The 16,844-nt window shown below is 42.0% G+C and overlaps 1 protein-coding gene across 2 annotated transcripts in view; it reads left to right on the top strand.

Annotated features, from left to right (window-relative positions):
- The window catches only part of FGD1 (FYVE, RhoGEF and PH domain containing 1), a 68,139-nt gene that overhangs the window by 27,890 nt on the left and 23,405 nt on the right, over positions 1-16,844 (top strand). For both annotated transcript variants that reach the window (XM_039366013.1, XM_039366014.1), the window contains exons 2-5: positions 11,212-11,385; positions 13,077-13,251; positions 14,532-14,991; positions 16,512-16,601. In XM_039366013.1, coding sequence (XP_039221947.1) covers positions 11,212-11,385; positions 13,077-13,251; positions 14,532-14,991; positions 16,512-16,601 — 899 coding nt within the window. The remainder of the gene's footprint in view (positions 1-11,211; positions 11,386-13,076; positions 13,252-14,531; positions 14,992-16,511; positions 16,602-16,844) is intronic.

Below are 16,844 nucleotides of genomic sequence, written 5' to 3'. Positions count from 1 at the left end.
AGGCAACACTTGGACAATATATAACTACCATTAGCTTTTTTTCTCCCAATCCCTAGACTAGAGCATTCTGTTTTGGCATATAGAGGAAGGGGCCATCATAACTCTCCTTACCTGTTTCATCTCTCTATTTGCAAACACTGCTAAAAAACCCAGACTAATTTTCTTTGTTTTAGGTTACAAGCAAATTGGGAATCTAAATCTGCAAGTCTTAAGGCATCTCCTTTTTCCTTGAAAACCCTCCATGCTTTTCAGTCTGATGCACCCCAGTGACATCATAACATTGTTGGTCATGTGCTATGAAGCCTTTGAAGGCCAATATATGCACACATGTTCACACACGCACAAACATGCACATATATTTAATACATCTATTGCCACAAGAAAGTAGTTGCTCACACCAGCTGCAAGAGGTAAGGGGAGAAGAAATAGTTCTCAACGTTGGGCTTAATCATTATTTTCTGAATATTTATAAAATGGGTTGATGTATATTTTTACCTCTTAGGAATGGTTCTGTTTAGTTTAATTGTACTTTTGCAAGATTTGGATGTTATAACTTTCTGCTTTGACTCAGTATTTGTAACTGATGGTATCTGCAAGATTTTTGCAATAACCTTCATTTTTGTTTCTCATGATACAATGTAGTACGCAGTATGTGAATAGAGAATTCACGGTATCCTATATGCCAATTTTCAAAGAATACAATAAAGCAGTGCGTAAGGGAAAGTTTTGATGCTGTTAAGTTACTTGCACATTTATTTACAGAAAAGCAAATATCTGTACACGTTACAGGCCCTTTATATGGATTGCTTCTCTTTAAGAAGAAATGAAGCATTCATTTTTCAGAAATGGAGGGGTTTTCAGAGGAAGCTTTTATTGTACAGTTCCCTTGTTTTACATAAAGATCTTGACAAAACATCAAGCTGATCTCCTTTACTATTTGAAGCCTTCATGTTTTTCCCCTTCTCTCCCTTTTAACACACACACACACACACACACACACACACACATACATACAGAGTGAAGAATTTCTTCTATCAGTGACCTTTGATAGAAAGCAGTAGGAACTGATTATCTGGAAGCATTTGAAGAAGTTCCAGCATTCCTTGCTCCAAAGGTGGCTGGCTGGGAAAGGCTGATAAGTGACTGTAGACCAGTGGTTCTCAACCTGTGGGTCGGGACCCCATTTGGGGTCGAATGACCATTTCACGGAGGTCGACAAACAACGCAGTCCGCCATTTTTTTCCCCTTTTCCTTAGCTGTGCTACTCCCTTTTATTCTCTCTTGAATAGAGTCTAATTCTGTTGGCTTTCAAAAGCAATAGGAATTGTCCAGGCTGTCTCTGCCCTGCTGAGCCCGCCAAAAGTCCCATTCTGCAAACGGTGCTGCACCAGTTGACTAGTCCTCGACTTACGACCGGTTAGGGGTCGTGGCATTAAAAAGGTTGAGAACCACTGCTGTAGACTGAAGGCTGCTTCTCCTTCTCTAAACTGGGAGCTTTCCAGAGTGGACTTAGAGGGCTGTTTGAGCTAGTAGTTGTTGGTCTAATTCAGGGATCCCCAACCTTGGCAACTTTAAGACTTGTGGACTTCAACTCCCAGAATTCCTCAGGCAGCTGGTCTAATTGAATTATAGGAGTGTGGACCAGAATACCTTCTGCGGTCTGTAAGAGACAAATTAAATTATGTCTTTCCTCTATATATTTTTAAGAGGGGACCTTTATTTGAGCATGCTTTCACTTTCACATTCCTCATTCTTTAGGATCCAGTCATGCCCCTGCAGTGGCTTGACTGGGACTCTAAAAGCACACTGATGAGGATGATGATTGAGGTCATTCAGTTCAAATTGTGTTGGAAATGTTCCAACTCGGCCTCTAGCTCTGTGGTGGCGAACCTATGGCACGTGTGCCACAGGCGGCACATGGAGCAGTCTTTGGTGGCACGTGAGCCATTGCTGGGCTGAGCTGTTCCCTCCTCCTCTCCGCATATGTGCAGCTCTCCGCGCATGCGCAGTCTGGGAATAGGCGAGAGGCTATAAAAGGAGCAACCTTTGCCGGAAGCAGCATTTACTGCGGACAGCGAGAGACCGAGCACAAGTCGGAGTGGACAGCGAGCGAGCAAGCAAGTGAACATGAGCCACTCAGTGGCCACGCCCACCCGGCACCTGCCAATGCATAAGTGGGTTTTGGGTTGCAGTTTGGGCACTCGGTCTCTAAAAGGTTCGCCATCACTGCTCTAGCTCAAGCAGGCTCAAACTGCAAGTAGGCTCACAAAATTGAATTAAACCTCAGGATTGGTTCATTTTTGGATTATCATGTTGTACCAACCTCACTATTTGGGGTTGTGCACATTGTATATAGATTAATTGGTAGGGTGCTCTTAATCCAGTTATCATTTAATACATAAAACAAGGATAAGCAACTGTTCAGTAGCCAGAGATCATCTTTAATTTAAATGATGGGTGGAAGAATTGTACAGTGGAAGGTTAACAAAGCTGCAAGGTGAGTGGGATTATATTATGCACATGCAGAGTTAGAATTGTTCTTTTCTCTGTTTTACTTTGGGGAAATACTTTCTTTTAAAAAATTTTTTATGGGTTTCTTAAAGTTCTCACCTCAAGCTAGTGGAAAATACCATTAGTTTATGGTAGTGAGGGTTGGAGAGGGTTCTGGTGGCAAGCACAAAAATCAGTGGTGGCTGGTTGGTTTGCTTTGGTATGCCAATATGCAACACTTCTATAGGGTCAGCTGCATTGGTTACCACTACGCATCTGGCTATAAATGAAGGTGCTGCTGGTCATCTGTACCATATGTAAAATCCTCCAAGGTTTTACTTGGTGCAGGTCTGATTATTTTCAGGACCATCTCTCTCCCATTGTTTCTGTTTGTCCTTAAGGGGAGACAAGTTGATATGTTCCAGGTCTCTTCTCTGTCGCCATACCTGTCCTTTTGGAACAGCATCACTTCTGAAATTCATATAGGCCTGATCTTGTTCACTTTTAGGATTACTAGGCTCTTCTTGTGGGGATTGGACTGAGATGAGAATCCACAACTAGTTTATAGGGAGTTGGTCTTCCCCAGCATGTTTGGTTTTTAATGACTGGGATTCTTTTGTTTATTTCTATTTTGATGCTTCAAATCCGTTTGCAAGCCCTTCACCCCCATGTTGCTTAGTGAATGAAAGGCCTCAGAAATCAAATAATTATAATTGGAGATCCTTGTCCACAATTGGAGATTGAAACCATTTCATACACATTATACTGTAAGTTCTACAGGGATATCAGATCTGCTCATATTTTGCCCCTAATATGTAAATTTCCAGGAAAGCCAGACGGAGATATCTTCTGTATTTCTATCTTCTTCTAGAAGATTTGAAACACTTTATTACTTGTTCAGCCAAATTCTTGTTCAGCCAAATTCCTATTTCTTTGCCCAGTTATATCTTATTTAGGTTGCAACCTAAATAAGACATAACTAGGCAAAGAAATAGACACTTCTGTTTTATTCATTACTTTAAGTTTAATACACGTTAGCTTGTTTCAAGTAATAATGTATTTTTACTTCATAGATTGTAATATTTGAGATTTTGACTTGCACAGGTAATTAATATACTATTATAGTAGTGTACTTTATATTTTATTTGTTATTTTGTCTTTGTTATGCAGGTATTTTATCTCATCTATTTGATTTTACTTTTGTGTTGTAACTTTCAAATTTTGCTGATTGCTGACCAGATAAATAGTATTTTATTTCATTTCCTATAGCAGTGATGGCGAACCTTTTAGAGACCGAGTGCCCAAAAACTGCCCCCCCACCCGCATCCCCGCTCCACCCTGCCCACTGGGCCACCCACCATCTCCACCGCCCGCCACAGAGCACCCAGGCAGCCCAGCAGTGTGCCATAGTGGCCATGCCCTCCGTCCCTGCCCCACAGCATCATCTGTCCTCAATGGGGCGCAAGGGTGGAGTCTTGTCCCCGCTGCCCAGCTACCATGTCCTTGGCTCCGCTGCTTCGTGTGGGCCACGCGCAGGGGCAACTCTCCTCCAGGGGGGCTGCTGGTGAGGGGGCTGTGGGAGGAGGCGGGGCTGGGGAGAAGGTGTGTGTGCCCACAGAGAGGGCTCTGAGTGCCACCTATGGCATCCGTGCCATAGGTTCATCACCACTGTCCTATAGCGTTAGATTGACCATTTCTCCAGGAAACCATAGTTAAACAGTCTTATGTAGATTCATGTATATATAAACATCCAGCTTAATTCACGTATATATAAACATCCAGCTTGGTCCTCTATTTCACTAGTTTCTCCCTTGTCTGATCAGTGTCCCCCCCAGATCAGAACAGGAGAGGAATAATTGCTGAAAGAAGTTTACTTGTAGTAAGGATTCCCAGTTCAGAGGCAGGTGCCTTCCAGGGGACAAAGTCCAGTGCAGTAATAGGCCTAAGGTGCTAGGGAGCTGATGTGGTAGGTGGGCTTTTCTTACTTTTTTTTAAATGTATTTTTTTATTTGAAGTTTTAATAACAATAATAAGGATTAATGCAAAGTAAATCAGAACAAAGAAAATGAAAAAGAAATAACAAAAAAGCTAAAAGTGCAATAATGAAATAGAGAAAATAAATATAAAGAAAGATATAAAAATACAAGTAGTCCTTGACTTACAAAAGTTTGTTTAGTGACCATTCAAAATTACAACGGTACTGAAAAAAGTGATTTATGACCGTTTTTCACAGTTATGACCTTTGCAGCATCCCCATGGTCATGTGATCAAAATTCAGACATTTGGCAACTGGTTCATACTTATGACCACTGCTGTGTCCCAAGGTCATGTGATCACCTTTTGAGACCTTCTGACAAGCAAAGTCAGTGGAGAAGCCAGATTCGCTTAACAACCAGGTTGCCAGTGATTCATTTAACAACTGAGACAAGATAGGTCATAAAATAGGACAAAATTCACTTAACAAATGTCTCACTTTACAACAAAAATTTTGGGCTCAGTTGTGGTTGTAAGTTGAGGACTATTTGTATGAAGAAATAGCCTCCGATCTTCTTCACAGGAGTTGTACTTCAGTTATAAATACCACTATATTTTAACCTCTCTTTTAAAGTTACATCCTGATTCCATTTTTATGCGAAAAGTCCATAAAGGGTTTCCAGTCATCAATAAATGTAGATATTGCCCTTTCTCCGATCGAAGAAGTCAAGTTGTCCATCACAGCAAATTCGGTCAATTTTATCAACCATTCCTCCATGGTGGATAATACCGAATATTTTCATCTTTGTGCATATAACAATCTTACTGTGACAATCATATATTGAAATAATCTTCTATACATTTTTCTGTAATATCTCGATCAGAAGCTCCTGAAATTTCAAGCTGTTTCACTCACTTAATTAAGATTGGGTGGGGAAAATAAACTACAGCATAATACACTAGGATGTGCCTCTATGTTGAGCAGCTTTAAATGAACAAAAGCTGAGAGGTATGTGCTGTTATATAAACTGTAGACCAGTGGTTCTCAACCTGTGGGTCGGGACCCCATTTGGGGTCGAACGACCATATCACGGGGGTCGCCAAACAATGCAGTCCGCCATTTTTTCCCCTTTTCCTTAGCTGTGCTACTCCCTTTTATTCTATTGGCTTTTGAAAGCCAATAGAATAGACTCTCTTGAATAGAGTCTAATTCTATTGGCTTTCAAAAGCCAATAGGAATTGTCCAGGCTGTCTCTGCCCTGCTGAGCCCGCCAAAAGTCCCATTCTGCAAACGGTGCTGCACCAGTTGAGTAGTTCTCGACTTACGACCGGTTGGGGGTTGCGGCATTAAAAAGGTTAAGAACCACTGCTGTGGACCTTGGTCACCTTGTGTGCGTAGGATTTGGATGCCATTTTAATTTTTTACTTTGAGTTGCACCTTAGCCTGGAGACATAAGGCCTACAAAGTCTTTTTGACACCTAGACAATAAGGATTTGCAGCAAGCCAATCTCCAGAACAGGCATGGCTGTACAAACTGTACACCCATGGAGTATATAGTTAAAGAAGCCAAGTCTTTTTTGAACTTGCAGGAAAATAGACATTTTGAGTTAAAGAGGTACTGACTGGGGTAGCAGGTGTGCTCTGTAAAGAGTTTTTTTAGCATTGGATCCAAAGCCTCTCTGTGGGCACATGTGCTGTTGCCCCAGTCTCTCCTCCCCCCGCGACCTCCTCACCAGCAGCTCTCCTGGAAGAGACTTGCCCCCGAGCGTGACCCACTTGGAGCAGAGCAGCCAAGGACATGGCAGCCAGGCAGCGTGGACAAGACTCTGCCTCACACCCCATCACCCACAGTTGATGCTGTGGGACGCGGGCAGAGGGCGTGGCCACCATTGGCGGTGCTGAGCTGCCTGGGCGATCTGCGGTGGGCCCTGGAGGCGGTGAGTGGCCCTGTGGGCGGGCAGGGCAGGGGATGGGGTAGGGGTGGGGCAGGGGCAGGGCAGGGGATGGAGCGGGAGCAGTTTTTGGGCACTTGGTCTCTAAAAGGTTCGCCATCACTGTCTTAGAAGGTCATTGTTTTGTTGCTTCTAAGAACCATTGGACAGGGATTCATGTAGACCTTTTTATACTGGAGTAGCCAAATTCCATGCTTGTGAGTTTAACAATTCTTTTTGACTAGCACGTCAAGACCTACCAGCCAACCAAGCCCCAGTGCAAAACACCCTTAAAAATGAGGCAAATACTTTCTTTTGTATACTGGAGCTGAATGTAAACCACGGTCCTCCCACCCCAAAATCTGTTCCGAATTACCGTAATGTTTCTTAATTGGAGTGCAAAGGCGAGAAATAGATTGCTATTATTTTTTGTTAATTACCTGGGATTAAGAAATCCTTGCAGCCCGGAGAGATTCTTTTACAGGTTCCATAATGCTTACTTGGGCCCAGACATCTTCAGATAGTCTATATGTGCTCGCCCACTCTTTTCTTTTTCCTGCCAGGTTGAGGGCAGAGTTTTGGGTTTGGTTTTTTTTTTCCTTCCTGGAAAATTCACTCCATGGTGCTTCATATTTTCCTATGTTTATCTTAGGAAAGCATATACTGTTTGCTTTCTTGCAAAACATGATAAAACAATGAAAACAGGCAGTCTTCATTTTCAGCTGTCTGAGTTTTTCCACCTTCATTCTTTTATTAACTAACTACAGAAAACAAAGGAAAAGAAGACACACAATGATAAAAGTTAAAAAAACATTCGAAGCACATGCATATATAAAGTTGTTTATTACACATTTCAATGAATGGAGACCATAATTCTAATGGTTAATGGATAATCCACATTGATAAGTTATTGATAAATAAATTGCTGGTGACATCAATTCTGCAGACCACTGATTAATTGGAGCCACATGTTTGTCTTTCCACTATTGAACATTAAGTCATTTAGCTGTAAGTAAACTACAAAAAATCCACTTTCTTTGTCCAGATGTCAATGTCCATGCCATAGGAATAAAGTTCCAAAAATATGAATATCTGAAAATACTAAATCTTAAAGTTGAGTTAATGCATATAATAATTTCTATCCTAAATGGAACCGTTTTTGGATGCCATAGAAACATGTGTCTAAATAAAGCATTAATTTCATTGCATCTCCAGCAACAAAAGCATTTACCCAGGGTTCTTCCATATAAAGAGAACCAAGTTGGTATCATGATTAAAGCACCAGGCTCGGAACTAGTGGAACTCTGGTTCCACCTTAGACATGAAACTATGACATTGGGCCAGCCACTTTCTCTCAGCCCTAGGAAAAAGATAATGGCAAACCACTTTCTAAATTTTGCCAAGTAAACTGCAGACACCAGTCCAGGCAGATATATATATATATATATATATTGAGCACCAAGGTAGTAAAAACTATAAAAGTTTAATTTAAAAACGCCAAGCTTTCACCGTCACCTGCCGGCATCATCAGGGCTTAAAACGCCAGAGAGTGAGAGAGTCTCTTATAAGCAAGCCAGAGTCTGCGCCCGGCTCCTTGATCTCGTTACCGGACGGGCGCAGACTCTGGCTTGCTTATAAGAGACTCTCTCACTCTCTGGCGTTTTAAGCCCTGATGATGCCGGCAGGTGACGGCGAAAGCTTGGCGTTTTTAAATTAAACTTTTATAGTTTTTACTACCTTGGTGCTCATTTTATGTTAAACATGAATATTCCCAGGTTCATATTTTTAATATTATCACTCATATATGTATGTATGTATGTATGTATGTATGTCTTTGGTTATTTGGGTTTTCTCCCGCGTAAAATTGGAAGTGTCTTGGCGATGTTTTGACGAAGTCCCATTCGTCATCTTCAGGCTGGTGTTTTCAGCTTCGTGCTCCTTGAAGCACAAAGCTGAAAACACCAGCCTGAAGATGACGAAGGGACTTCGTCAAAACGTCGCCAAGACACTTCCAATTTTACGTGGGAGAAAACCCGAATAACCAAAGACCTACATACAAACACCCGCGAAAACCTCAGAATATATATATATATTTACACACACACACACACACACACACACACATACATACACATACATACATACACATATACATATATAAAAAGTCATAATAAGTGCAATGAAGTCATTTTTTAAATATTATTTCTTGTTGAAAAATATATAATCTGAAATATATTTGGTTGTTTTAATGTTAAAAAATCAGCTGTTGTGTGTTAGGATTATAGAGTACTGTAAAGCACCGTGGATGGTATTTATGTCTAAGTGCTATTGCTATTAAACAACGGGGAAGGTTAATAGGTGGGAATGGATTTAAACTTGCAGATTTGTTGTAATACCAGTACTAATGATAGTTTGAGAAGCTAAGCAAGTTTAGATCTCATAGTACTTTGATGGGAAACCGACCAGAAGTACCAGGGTGGTAACTTAGACTGGGAAACAAAATAAAATGTTAAAAATCCTAGAGGAAGGCAGTAGCAAATAGCTTCCCAACTTTTCCCAAGAAAGCAATATGGATATGTCAGTGAAATCAGCAGGAGCTGAACTTGACTTAAAGCAGATTGCAGCTTTTTACCTGACAGGTAGGCAAAAATTTAGGAGTTATATTCATAGGGAACAGGAAGATCTAACTCTTTGGTTGCATTCACTGATCAGGTTAACTCATAACATGATTTTGTTTAATATACTGATCATTATCAAGCTGTTATGGATCATTCAATATTATATCACAATTTAGCATGAAAGAGAAATTAGATCTTTTCTCTGTTAAACCCAACAAAAATGTCTCATAGAAGCTTTTCTTTGAATTGTGTGAGACACTCCCTTTGGCCTTAATTCATTTTTACTTCACAGGGGAAATAATAGTTTCAGAACATATTTTTCTGTGGAAGAGGGATGGGCAGAGTTCATGCATCCCACCAAGCCATAATCTGTTTTATTTGGGATTAAGGTATTATGTGAATGTAGACGTTGTAGATTGTAAAGCAGTTAGGGTCATTTGCAATATGCTCAAACCATGGGGAATGAGTAACAGCTTAGCATATGGTGTGAAATTAGCTAGAAAGATAAATTTCTTCTTCCTTCTTGTCACCCACAGTGCCCAAATCTCCCCACATACTCCTACTTACTAAAAATGCAAATATAATCACGACTCATAAGAATGAGCAATGAAATGTAACTAAGAAGAAATCAACGTCTGATGAGCAGGAAATTGTAGGATGCAGTTCAACCCAATTGTCACTCAGTATCTTCATCCTGGTAGAAAGTCTGCCTACTTCTGTGTTTGTTTCACCATCTCAACTAGGTGGTTCCATGTGGCTCATGGACAAGGGGTTAGTGTGATGGGACATGCCTGACCTGCTTACTTGTTACCCTATAGTTCAGACATGTCAAACACAAGGGCCGGATGCAGCCCGCAAAGTTGTTTCATGTGGCCCGCGAAGCCATCCTGGAACAGTGAGGGAACGGCCCCTGCTGCCTTGGCCCTGGCACAGGCCGGCCGGGAGCCAATGTACAATTTTATGGTGGCCATCTATGCTGAAATTCATTCAGTCTTATCTCCACAAGGCCGTCTGGAAACAACGAGGAACCAGCCCCTGCTGCATTGGCCCCGCCCCCTGGGTGCATGCTGGGGAGATGTCACCCTTTGTGAGGAATGAAGAAATGCACCATCCCTGGAAGTGGCCAGCAAATGGTCCTTGCCTATTTCACATATCCAGCTTGATGGGTTCTGCCCTGGTCCCGCTCCTTTCTGCCAGAGACCCTCAGATCTGTCCCACTCCTGCCCAGGCCCCCACAGGCACTCTTGAAGCGAATGATGTAGACTTGGCCATGCCCACCCAGTAGGCCACACCAACTCCATCCACGCCCACCCAGTAGGCCATACCCACCCTGGCCACACACCCCTGCCCCCCCCAGGGCAATCTCAATGCTGATGCGGCCCTCGATGAAATTGAGTTTGACACCCCTGCTCTAGTTTAACTCAAGTTGTTGATCTTTAACAGAAAAGGACAGTACATTTTAAGAAGTAATGCTTTGAGAACTGTGGGATGAAGCTCTATTATAGCCCCTCCAAATCTGGTGAAGGGGGAATGGATGCTGTAATTCAATGTATTTAGCAGGGATTTGATTGGGAAAGGATGTTGTGCTTAGGGAATGGTCCAGTTTGTGAACCATTTTCCTTGGGAGTTTTCCCAGCCTCCAACTTTCTTGGAATTTTTCTGGAGAGTAAAGACTTTCTGGTCAAAGTAAGGTATCTTTTTAATTTTTACTTTGATGTAGTTCTAATTAGGGTTTGTTAAATTGTTTTGCCTTTTAAGAGTCCTACTTTTTCTTGATGCATTTGCTTTTAAACAGATTTTTTTTTTTAAAAAAAAAAAGTGTTTTGGTTTTGTTCTTGTTTGATTCCAGTGCCTTGTGATTTATATTTGGCTCTAAACCGTTTGCAGAGTGTCTGTGAGAAGTATGGTAATTGCTGGCTAATTCCATGATATAGTTGAGCTAGGAAATCTCAAGAGAGCCATCATATCAGTCTTTATGATCAACTGATATTTCAGTTGTGCAAACTAATGCTATAAAGTCATTATTGTGCTTTTCAATTTAGAAAGTTAACCATCTAGAGAATTTTATTTCTAGAGGACTTTTTTTTCTCACTTACATTGGCTTTATTCCAGGCTTCTCCTCTTTGAATGTATAAGAACAGACTGCACGAGAATTGGTTTTAATAAACTGTCTATCTCAATTCTGTTTCCTTTCTAGGTCCCGTTCAGCCCCACCGACTCCTGGTCAAAAGTCTCTCTTCAGAACCCAGCCCTGAACATCGCTCACCAGAAGCCCCCCAACGACTCATCTCAGATCCAGGACCTGACCACAACGAAGAAGAAATTGCCAAACTCCGACCACTCAAGCGTCCCCCAGGACCAAAACCACAAGGTATAAATAGAGCTTCCCCAACCGGTCCCCATAAGTCTGTTGTCTTTGGCATGCTAGCTTTGAATTGTGGGAGCTGAGATCAAATGCATCCAAAACATATTAGGGTTGAGACGGTTTCCCTACTTCCTACTTGAGCCCATGATTAAGATGCTTCTTATGGAATTTGCCGTGCATGCTGCTAGAGAAGAAAGCTGGCTGGGTTTTTTTTTTTTGGTTTTTTTTAATATTTTTTTATTTTTCCAAACTCTCCCCCATACATATATCGTAATATTTATCAGATGTTAACATACATTCTTTTTACATTCATATACAAGATACTTTTAATAAAATGAAATAAATACATACACATGACTTTTGGTGTTGCTCGCCCATTTCCCCTTTCACCGTATCCACACTCCTTCTTCTTTACCTTCTTTCTCCCTTTCTTCTCTTCCCTACTTCCCTCTTCTTCCTCTCCTCTCCTTCACCACTCTCCTCCCCTTTCTCCCCACTTCTCCTCTTCTCCTCCAGCCTTCCTACTTCCTTCTCCCCTCCTTTACTCTTTTCTCTCTCCTCTCCTTTCTTCCCTCTCATCCCTCTTCAGATACAATTCAGGGGTAATGTCCGAGCAACTCCTCTCTCCAAATTTCCCTATCTGTATTATATACAATAAGATTAATACTTCTATTTATCTAACCTTCTCGGTATATACTTCTATAAACATTTATACAACCTCCAGTTATTCAATACTGTGTCGCCTGGGTCTCCCTCCTTATCTGCTCCTTCTGAAGAAAGCTGGCTGTTGATGCCTTTCTAGTTATGGACTCTAGAGTCCAGAATTCACCCACCACATTTGAGGTTGCAGTGCAAGGCTCCTCCTGCAAGGCTTCGCCCAGGCCTGCAGGAGGTCTTAAGGATTTCTGCTAAGCAGTAACCTTTAGCATGATGATCAAAGGGGGAAAATTAATTACAAGATACAGGAGGGCAAATGTTCATAGTTGCATTGAACAAATTTATTTTAATTAAAATTACACATAAGTTAATTTCGATCAAATTGAATGTTTACTCTGATTTCATCCCATTTCGTTCTCCGGGACTCACTTTCTTTTTGGAATGCAGTCCCTGGCATCCCAATGAAAGGTCAGCTGAAGCCCTTGGCTGCTTGAATTTGCATATCCTTCTAGAGCAGGGGTAGGCAACCTTGGCTCTTTTATGACTCGTGGACTTCAACTCCCAGAATTCCTGAGTCAGCAATTCTGGGAGTTGAAGTCCACAAGTCATAAAAGAGCCAAGGTTGCCTACTCCTGTTCTGGAGCATGGGTGTCAAACTCGATCACCTCATGTAATATATCGTGACGTATCATGACATTTTTTCCCTTTATGGAGCCAGGGTGGACATGGCCTGTGCGTGATGCATCCAGCCCAAGGCCGCCAGCAACACTTTTCCAACCAGCATTGATATAAAAAGCTGCTTATGTTAAAATCTAACTTGGGGTACATGCTGGACCTTTTCAATATAATGGAGTTCAGAGTCCAAGCTCTTTGCTCTGGAACAGGGGAGTTAGAAGTAGTTTCAGTGCTGGGGTGGGATGCGCAGCGTGGATGAGATGATAAAAAATGCCAATTTACAGAAGCAGTCCTTTTGTTGGTTGCTTCAGTTAGTAAAATGTGTTGAGTCTGTTTTAAAAGAACAAGTCCACTTCCTTTTCCAGTTCCTCCCAAGCCAGCTTATCTGCAGAATAGCCAGCCCCCACGGTTTCCTGAATCGATCCCCCCGCCGCCATCACGACCCCTCCCAGCCGACCCCCGCCTGGGCCGCAGCCCTCTGCCAAAAGATGGAGTGGGCTACTCATCTGCCGTCTCCTGCCTCATTGAGAAGTTTGAAAGGTACGTGCTTGACTAGCATGTGAGACCCAGTTTCTCATCTGTAGCTGAGTTGGAGGAGACACACGCACACGCACACACCTAATTGTAGAGGAAGCATGATTTGTACTCTTGAAGATGTAAAGTAGCACCGCTTGTCATCATTAATTAATGGAAGGTTTCTACTGGCTTGGGGATATATTGAAATGATAACTAGCACAAAGCCCTTTGTTAAAGGACAGAGAAAACAATAAAGGTTAATTCTACTCAAGATTGGTTAGATATAATACCCGTATTGAAGGCACTTGGAGGCGTTGCCCATGGTATAATTCAGAAAAAGATTTTAAACTTCTGTGTTCTTCCCAGTCTTGAATAGAGCTGTCATCCATGTATTTAAATGGTTCTCTTGGCTGGCTTTCTTTTTTTGATTCATCTACCAATTCTTTTATGATGGTGGATTGTGTGATTCTGCTCTCCTTGGCATCATATGAACAGCCAGGTTCATGCTGAGATAGTTCGGGGTGTATGGGAGGTTGCAATAGCAGCTTGAAGGAAAACACTGCGTTCTACCACGTTTGAGGTGTCCTGAGTTTGTGTGAGAAAGATCTGGAGTATGATAACCTTGATTTTAGGTTAGATTGTTATGGATGATACAATGATACCACACATGTTAGGCTTTTGGCTGTTGTGTCAGAAGATTTTTTTTAAAAAAGGTAGATGAATAGTTGGCCTAATCATGTGTGCAAATACATATTCTATTTTTAGACCAATGCTGTTAGTACAGGTAGTCCTCAACTTACAACTGTTCATTTAGAGACCGTTCAAAGTTATAACAGCACTGAAAAAAGTGACTTATGACTGTTTTTCACGCTTAGCAACTGTTGCGGCATCCTCATGGTCACATGATCAAACTTCAGACACTTGGCCAGTGGTTCATATCTATGACGGTTGCAGTGTCCCAAGGTCACGTGATCCACTTTTGCGACCTTCTGATAAGCAAAGTCAGTGGGGGAAGCCAGATTCACTCAATAACCATGTCACTAATATAACAACTGCAGTGATTCACTAAACAACTGTGGCAAGAAAAGTAGTCAAACGGGTCAAAACTCACTTCAATTTTGGGCTCAATTGTGGTCGTAACTTGAGGACTACCTGTACGTTGGGCATGAATTCACTAGAAGATTCTACTGACTTTTTGAGGAGAGGTGGAACCCTAGCAAATCTTGCCTGTGTTGGTACTTCATTCAGCATCTGTTCTTCATTTCCTCCTTGGCTTTCCAACTGTGTGGTTGTGTTTCTCTTAGGGAACCTATAATCCTGACGTCTGAACAGACTCCCTCGCCGTGTCCCAGCCCAGACCTCCAAGCCCTAGAGATAAATTCTATGGAACCCTCGCTTGATCGTCCAGCTTCCTTGGAATCGGCAGAGCTGTCTCACAAGCTCCTGGACCTCCTGGCATTGGAAGGAGGGCAAGCGGCTGCAGGAAATGCCGTCTGCTTGCCGCCTCACGATGGTGGGAAACTGGCAAACCGGGACAGCGGCATTGATAGCATCAGTTCACCATCGAACAGTGAGGAGATTTGCTTTGGGCCTGAGGAAGGTACAGGGGAGGGTGCCGGACCGCTGGCACCTCCAAGCATCATCAAACGCAGCTCAACTCGTGATTCTGAGGGGGACAGTGACATGGATGATGGCAGTGGGGATGAGGCTGAGCTGCTCTCTGACCTTCCACCTCCACAGACAGAGAAGCTGGATTCTGATGAGGTAAAGGGCTGGGATTCCTATCCCAGGTTTACTAGGATAGCCTTTTCTCCAATGCTTCCTCCTGAGCCTGTATTTTTGTCTCCTGCTTCATATGATATTTTTGATAATGCTTTGGTATTAGACCCTAGTAAAAAAAATAATAATGGAGGAGTCACCTGTTAAAAGAAATAGCAAGTCTCTGCTCTGTGTTGTAGGGGTGACTAGTGGATGTTCTGGCTTGTGTCACTTCTTGATCAGGTAGGCTCAGTTTCTGAGGGCAGACTCAGATGGCCCAATATGTACCTATAGTAGATGTCAGGCTCCCAAAACCAAAGAAAGTTACCTAGTGATTCTTCCAAGCGGATTTTTGTTTTGTTTTGTTTTACAACTATAGACAGAATCTTGCCAAACTGAAGCAAACTGCTAACTACATGAAGCATATACTCTGGAAATTTTTAGGGAGGAGATGTCTTCCCTCTCTTTATATCGCACAAACTATCTGAACAGAGTTGTCTCTTACTCCTCTGGAATATACCTTCACCCTCCTGGGAATCTGGCTCATTACATTCCTTCATATCAGGTCCACATCATCTGTTCCTCATCATGTTTCTCTTAATCAAAAACAAATTAGATGGCATGCTGAAAACTCCTCTAAGACCTTTGTGTACAACAGTGTTTCAGGCCTCATGTAAATCCCAGGGGTATTCTTAGGAAACAGAAAAGGAAAAGTGATGGATTGTTGCAGCTTCATCATTTTTTTAGTGTCCCCTTCCCCAAATAAAGGAAACTGTAGTGAACATTCTGGGAATGGGGCATAATGGTTAGAATAAATGAATAAATGGATGGAAACTAATCAAGGAGAGAAGCAACCTAGAACTAAGGAGAAACTTCCTGACAGTTAGAACAATTAACCAGTGGAACAACCTGCCTCCAGAAGTGGTGAATGCTCCAACTCTGGAACTTTTTAAGAAGAGACTGGGCGGCCATTTGTCCGAAATGGTATAGGGTTTCCTGCCTGAGCAGTGGGTTGGACTTGATAACCTCCAAGGTCCCTTCTAACTTTTTAAATTATTTTTATTATGATGATGATGATGATTATGATGATGATGATGTGTAACCTCACCAATTTGGCCTTCTGATATATGAAGCCTTTCTAGGAATAGGGAAGTCCTCCCACAGCAGCCATTTTTAGAAGTTTGCTCACAACCCACTCACACAATTCCCATGGCATCCCTGGCTTCAAGAGATTGCCTGCTATTGGTTTATATTCACTCACAGATTATAAAAGTGTGTATAATCCATTTTGGTGCCTGTGAGAACTGAATGAAAGGATGAGTACAGCATATTTTTGTACAACCATTGTTTACTTGTAATAATTGGAAAGCTGCTTGAATGCAAGGGGCAAAGAAATAGCTGAGAAATGGAGAAAATCCCATGGTTGGTTTTCTTAGTACAACCTAATATATGAAAAAGAAATTGGAATTTAGTTCATTCCCCATAGCCGAGTGGCTTTCAGTTGATCTTTTTCTCTTTCTCAAAAGATGACGGTTCCACAGAAAGTCTTCCGAATTGCCAACGAACTTCTCCGAACAGAAAAAGCATATGTATCTCGCCTGTATCTATTGGACCAGGTAATAAGAGTGATGTCTAGTATCCAAAACTACTAGAGCATGTGCAGTTTTTAAATGGAAACTTGAGGCAAGCACAGCATCATTTCTGCAAGTCATGCCAGTTGAGGAAATTAGCAAGATGGGTAATACTGCAGGAACTGTGGGCTGCCCCCTTCTCTCTCCATAAGATTCCATCTTACGCGCTGTTAAGAAGTGGGGTAGGGTTTGAGTAGGCCTCTGCCAATCACTGATTTTGCAGAAAGT

This window comes from Crotalus tigris, unplaced genomic scaffold (assembly GCF_016545835.1).
Source record: "Crotalus tigris isolate CLP2741 ecotype Arizona unplaced genomic scaffold, ASM1654583v1 scf7180000020218.1340706, whole genome shotgun sequence".
In the NCBI taxonomy this organism is placed as follows: Eukaryota; Metazoa; Chordata; class Lepidosauria; order Squamata; family Viperidae; genus Crotalus; species Crotalus tigris.
This window is presented reverse-complemented; position numbering and strand designations above follow the sequence as displayed.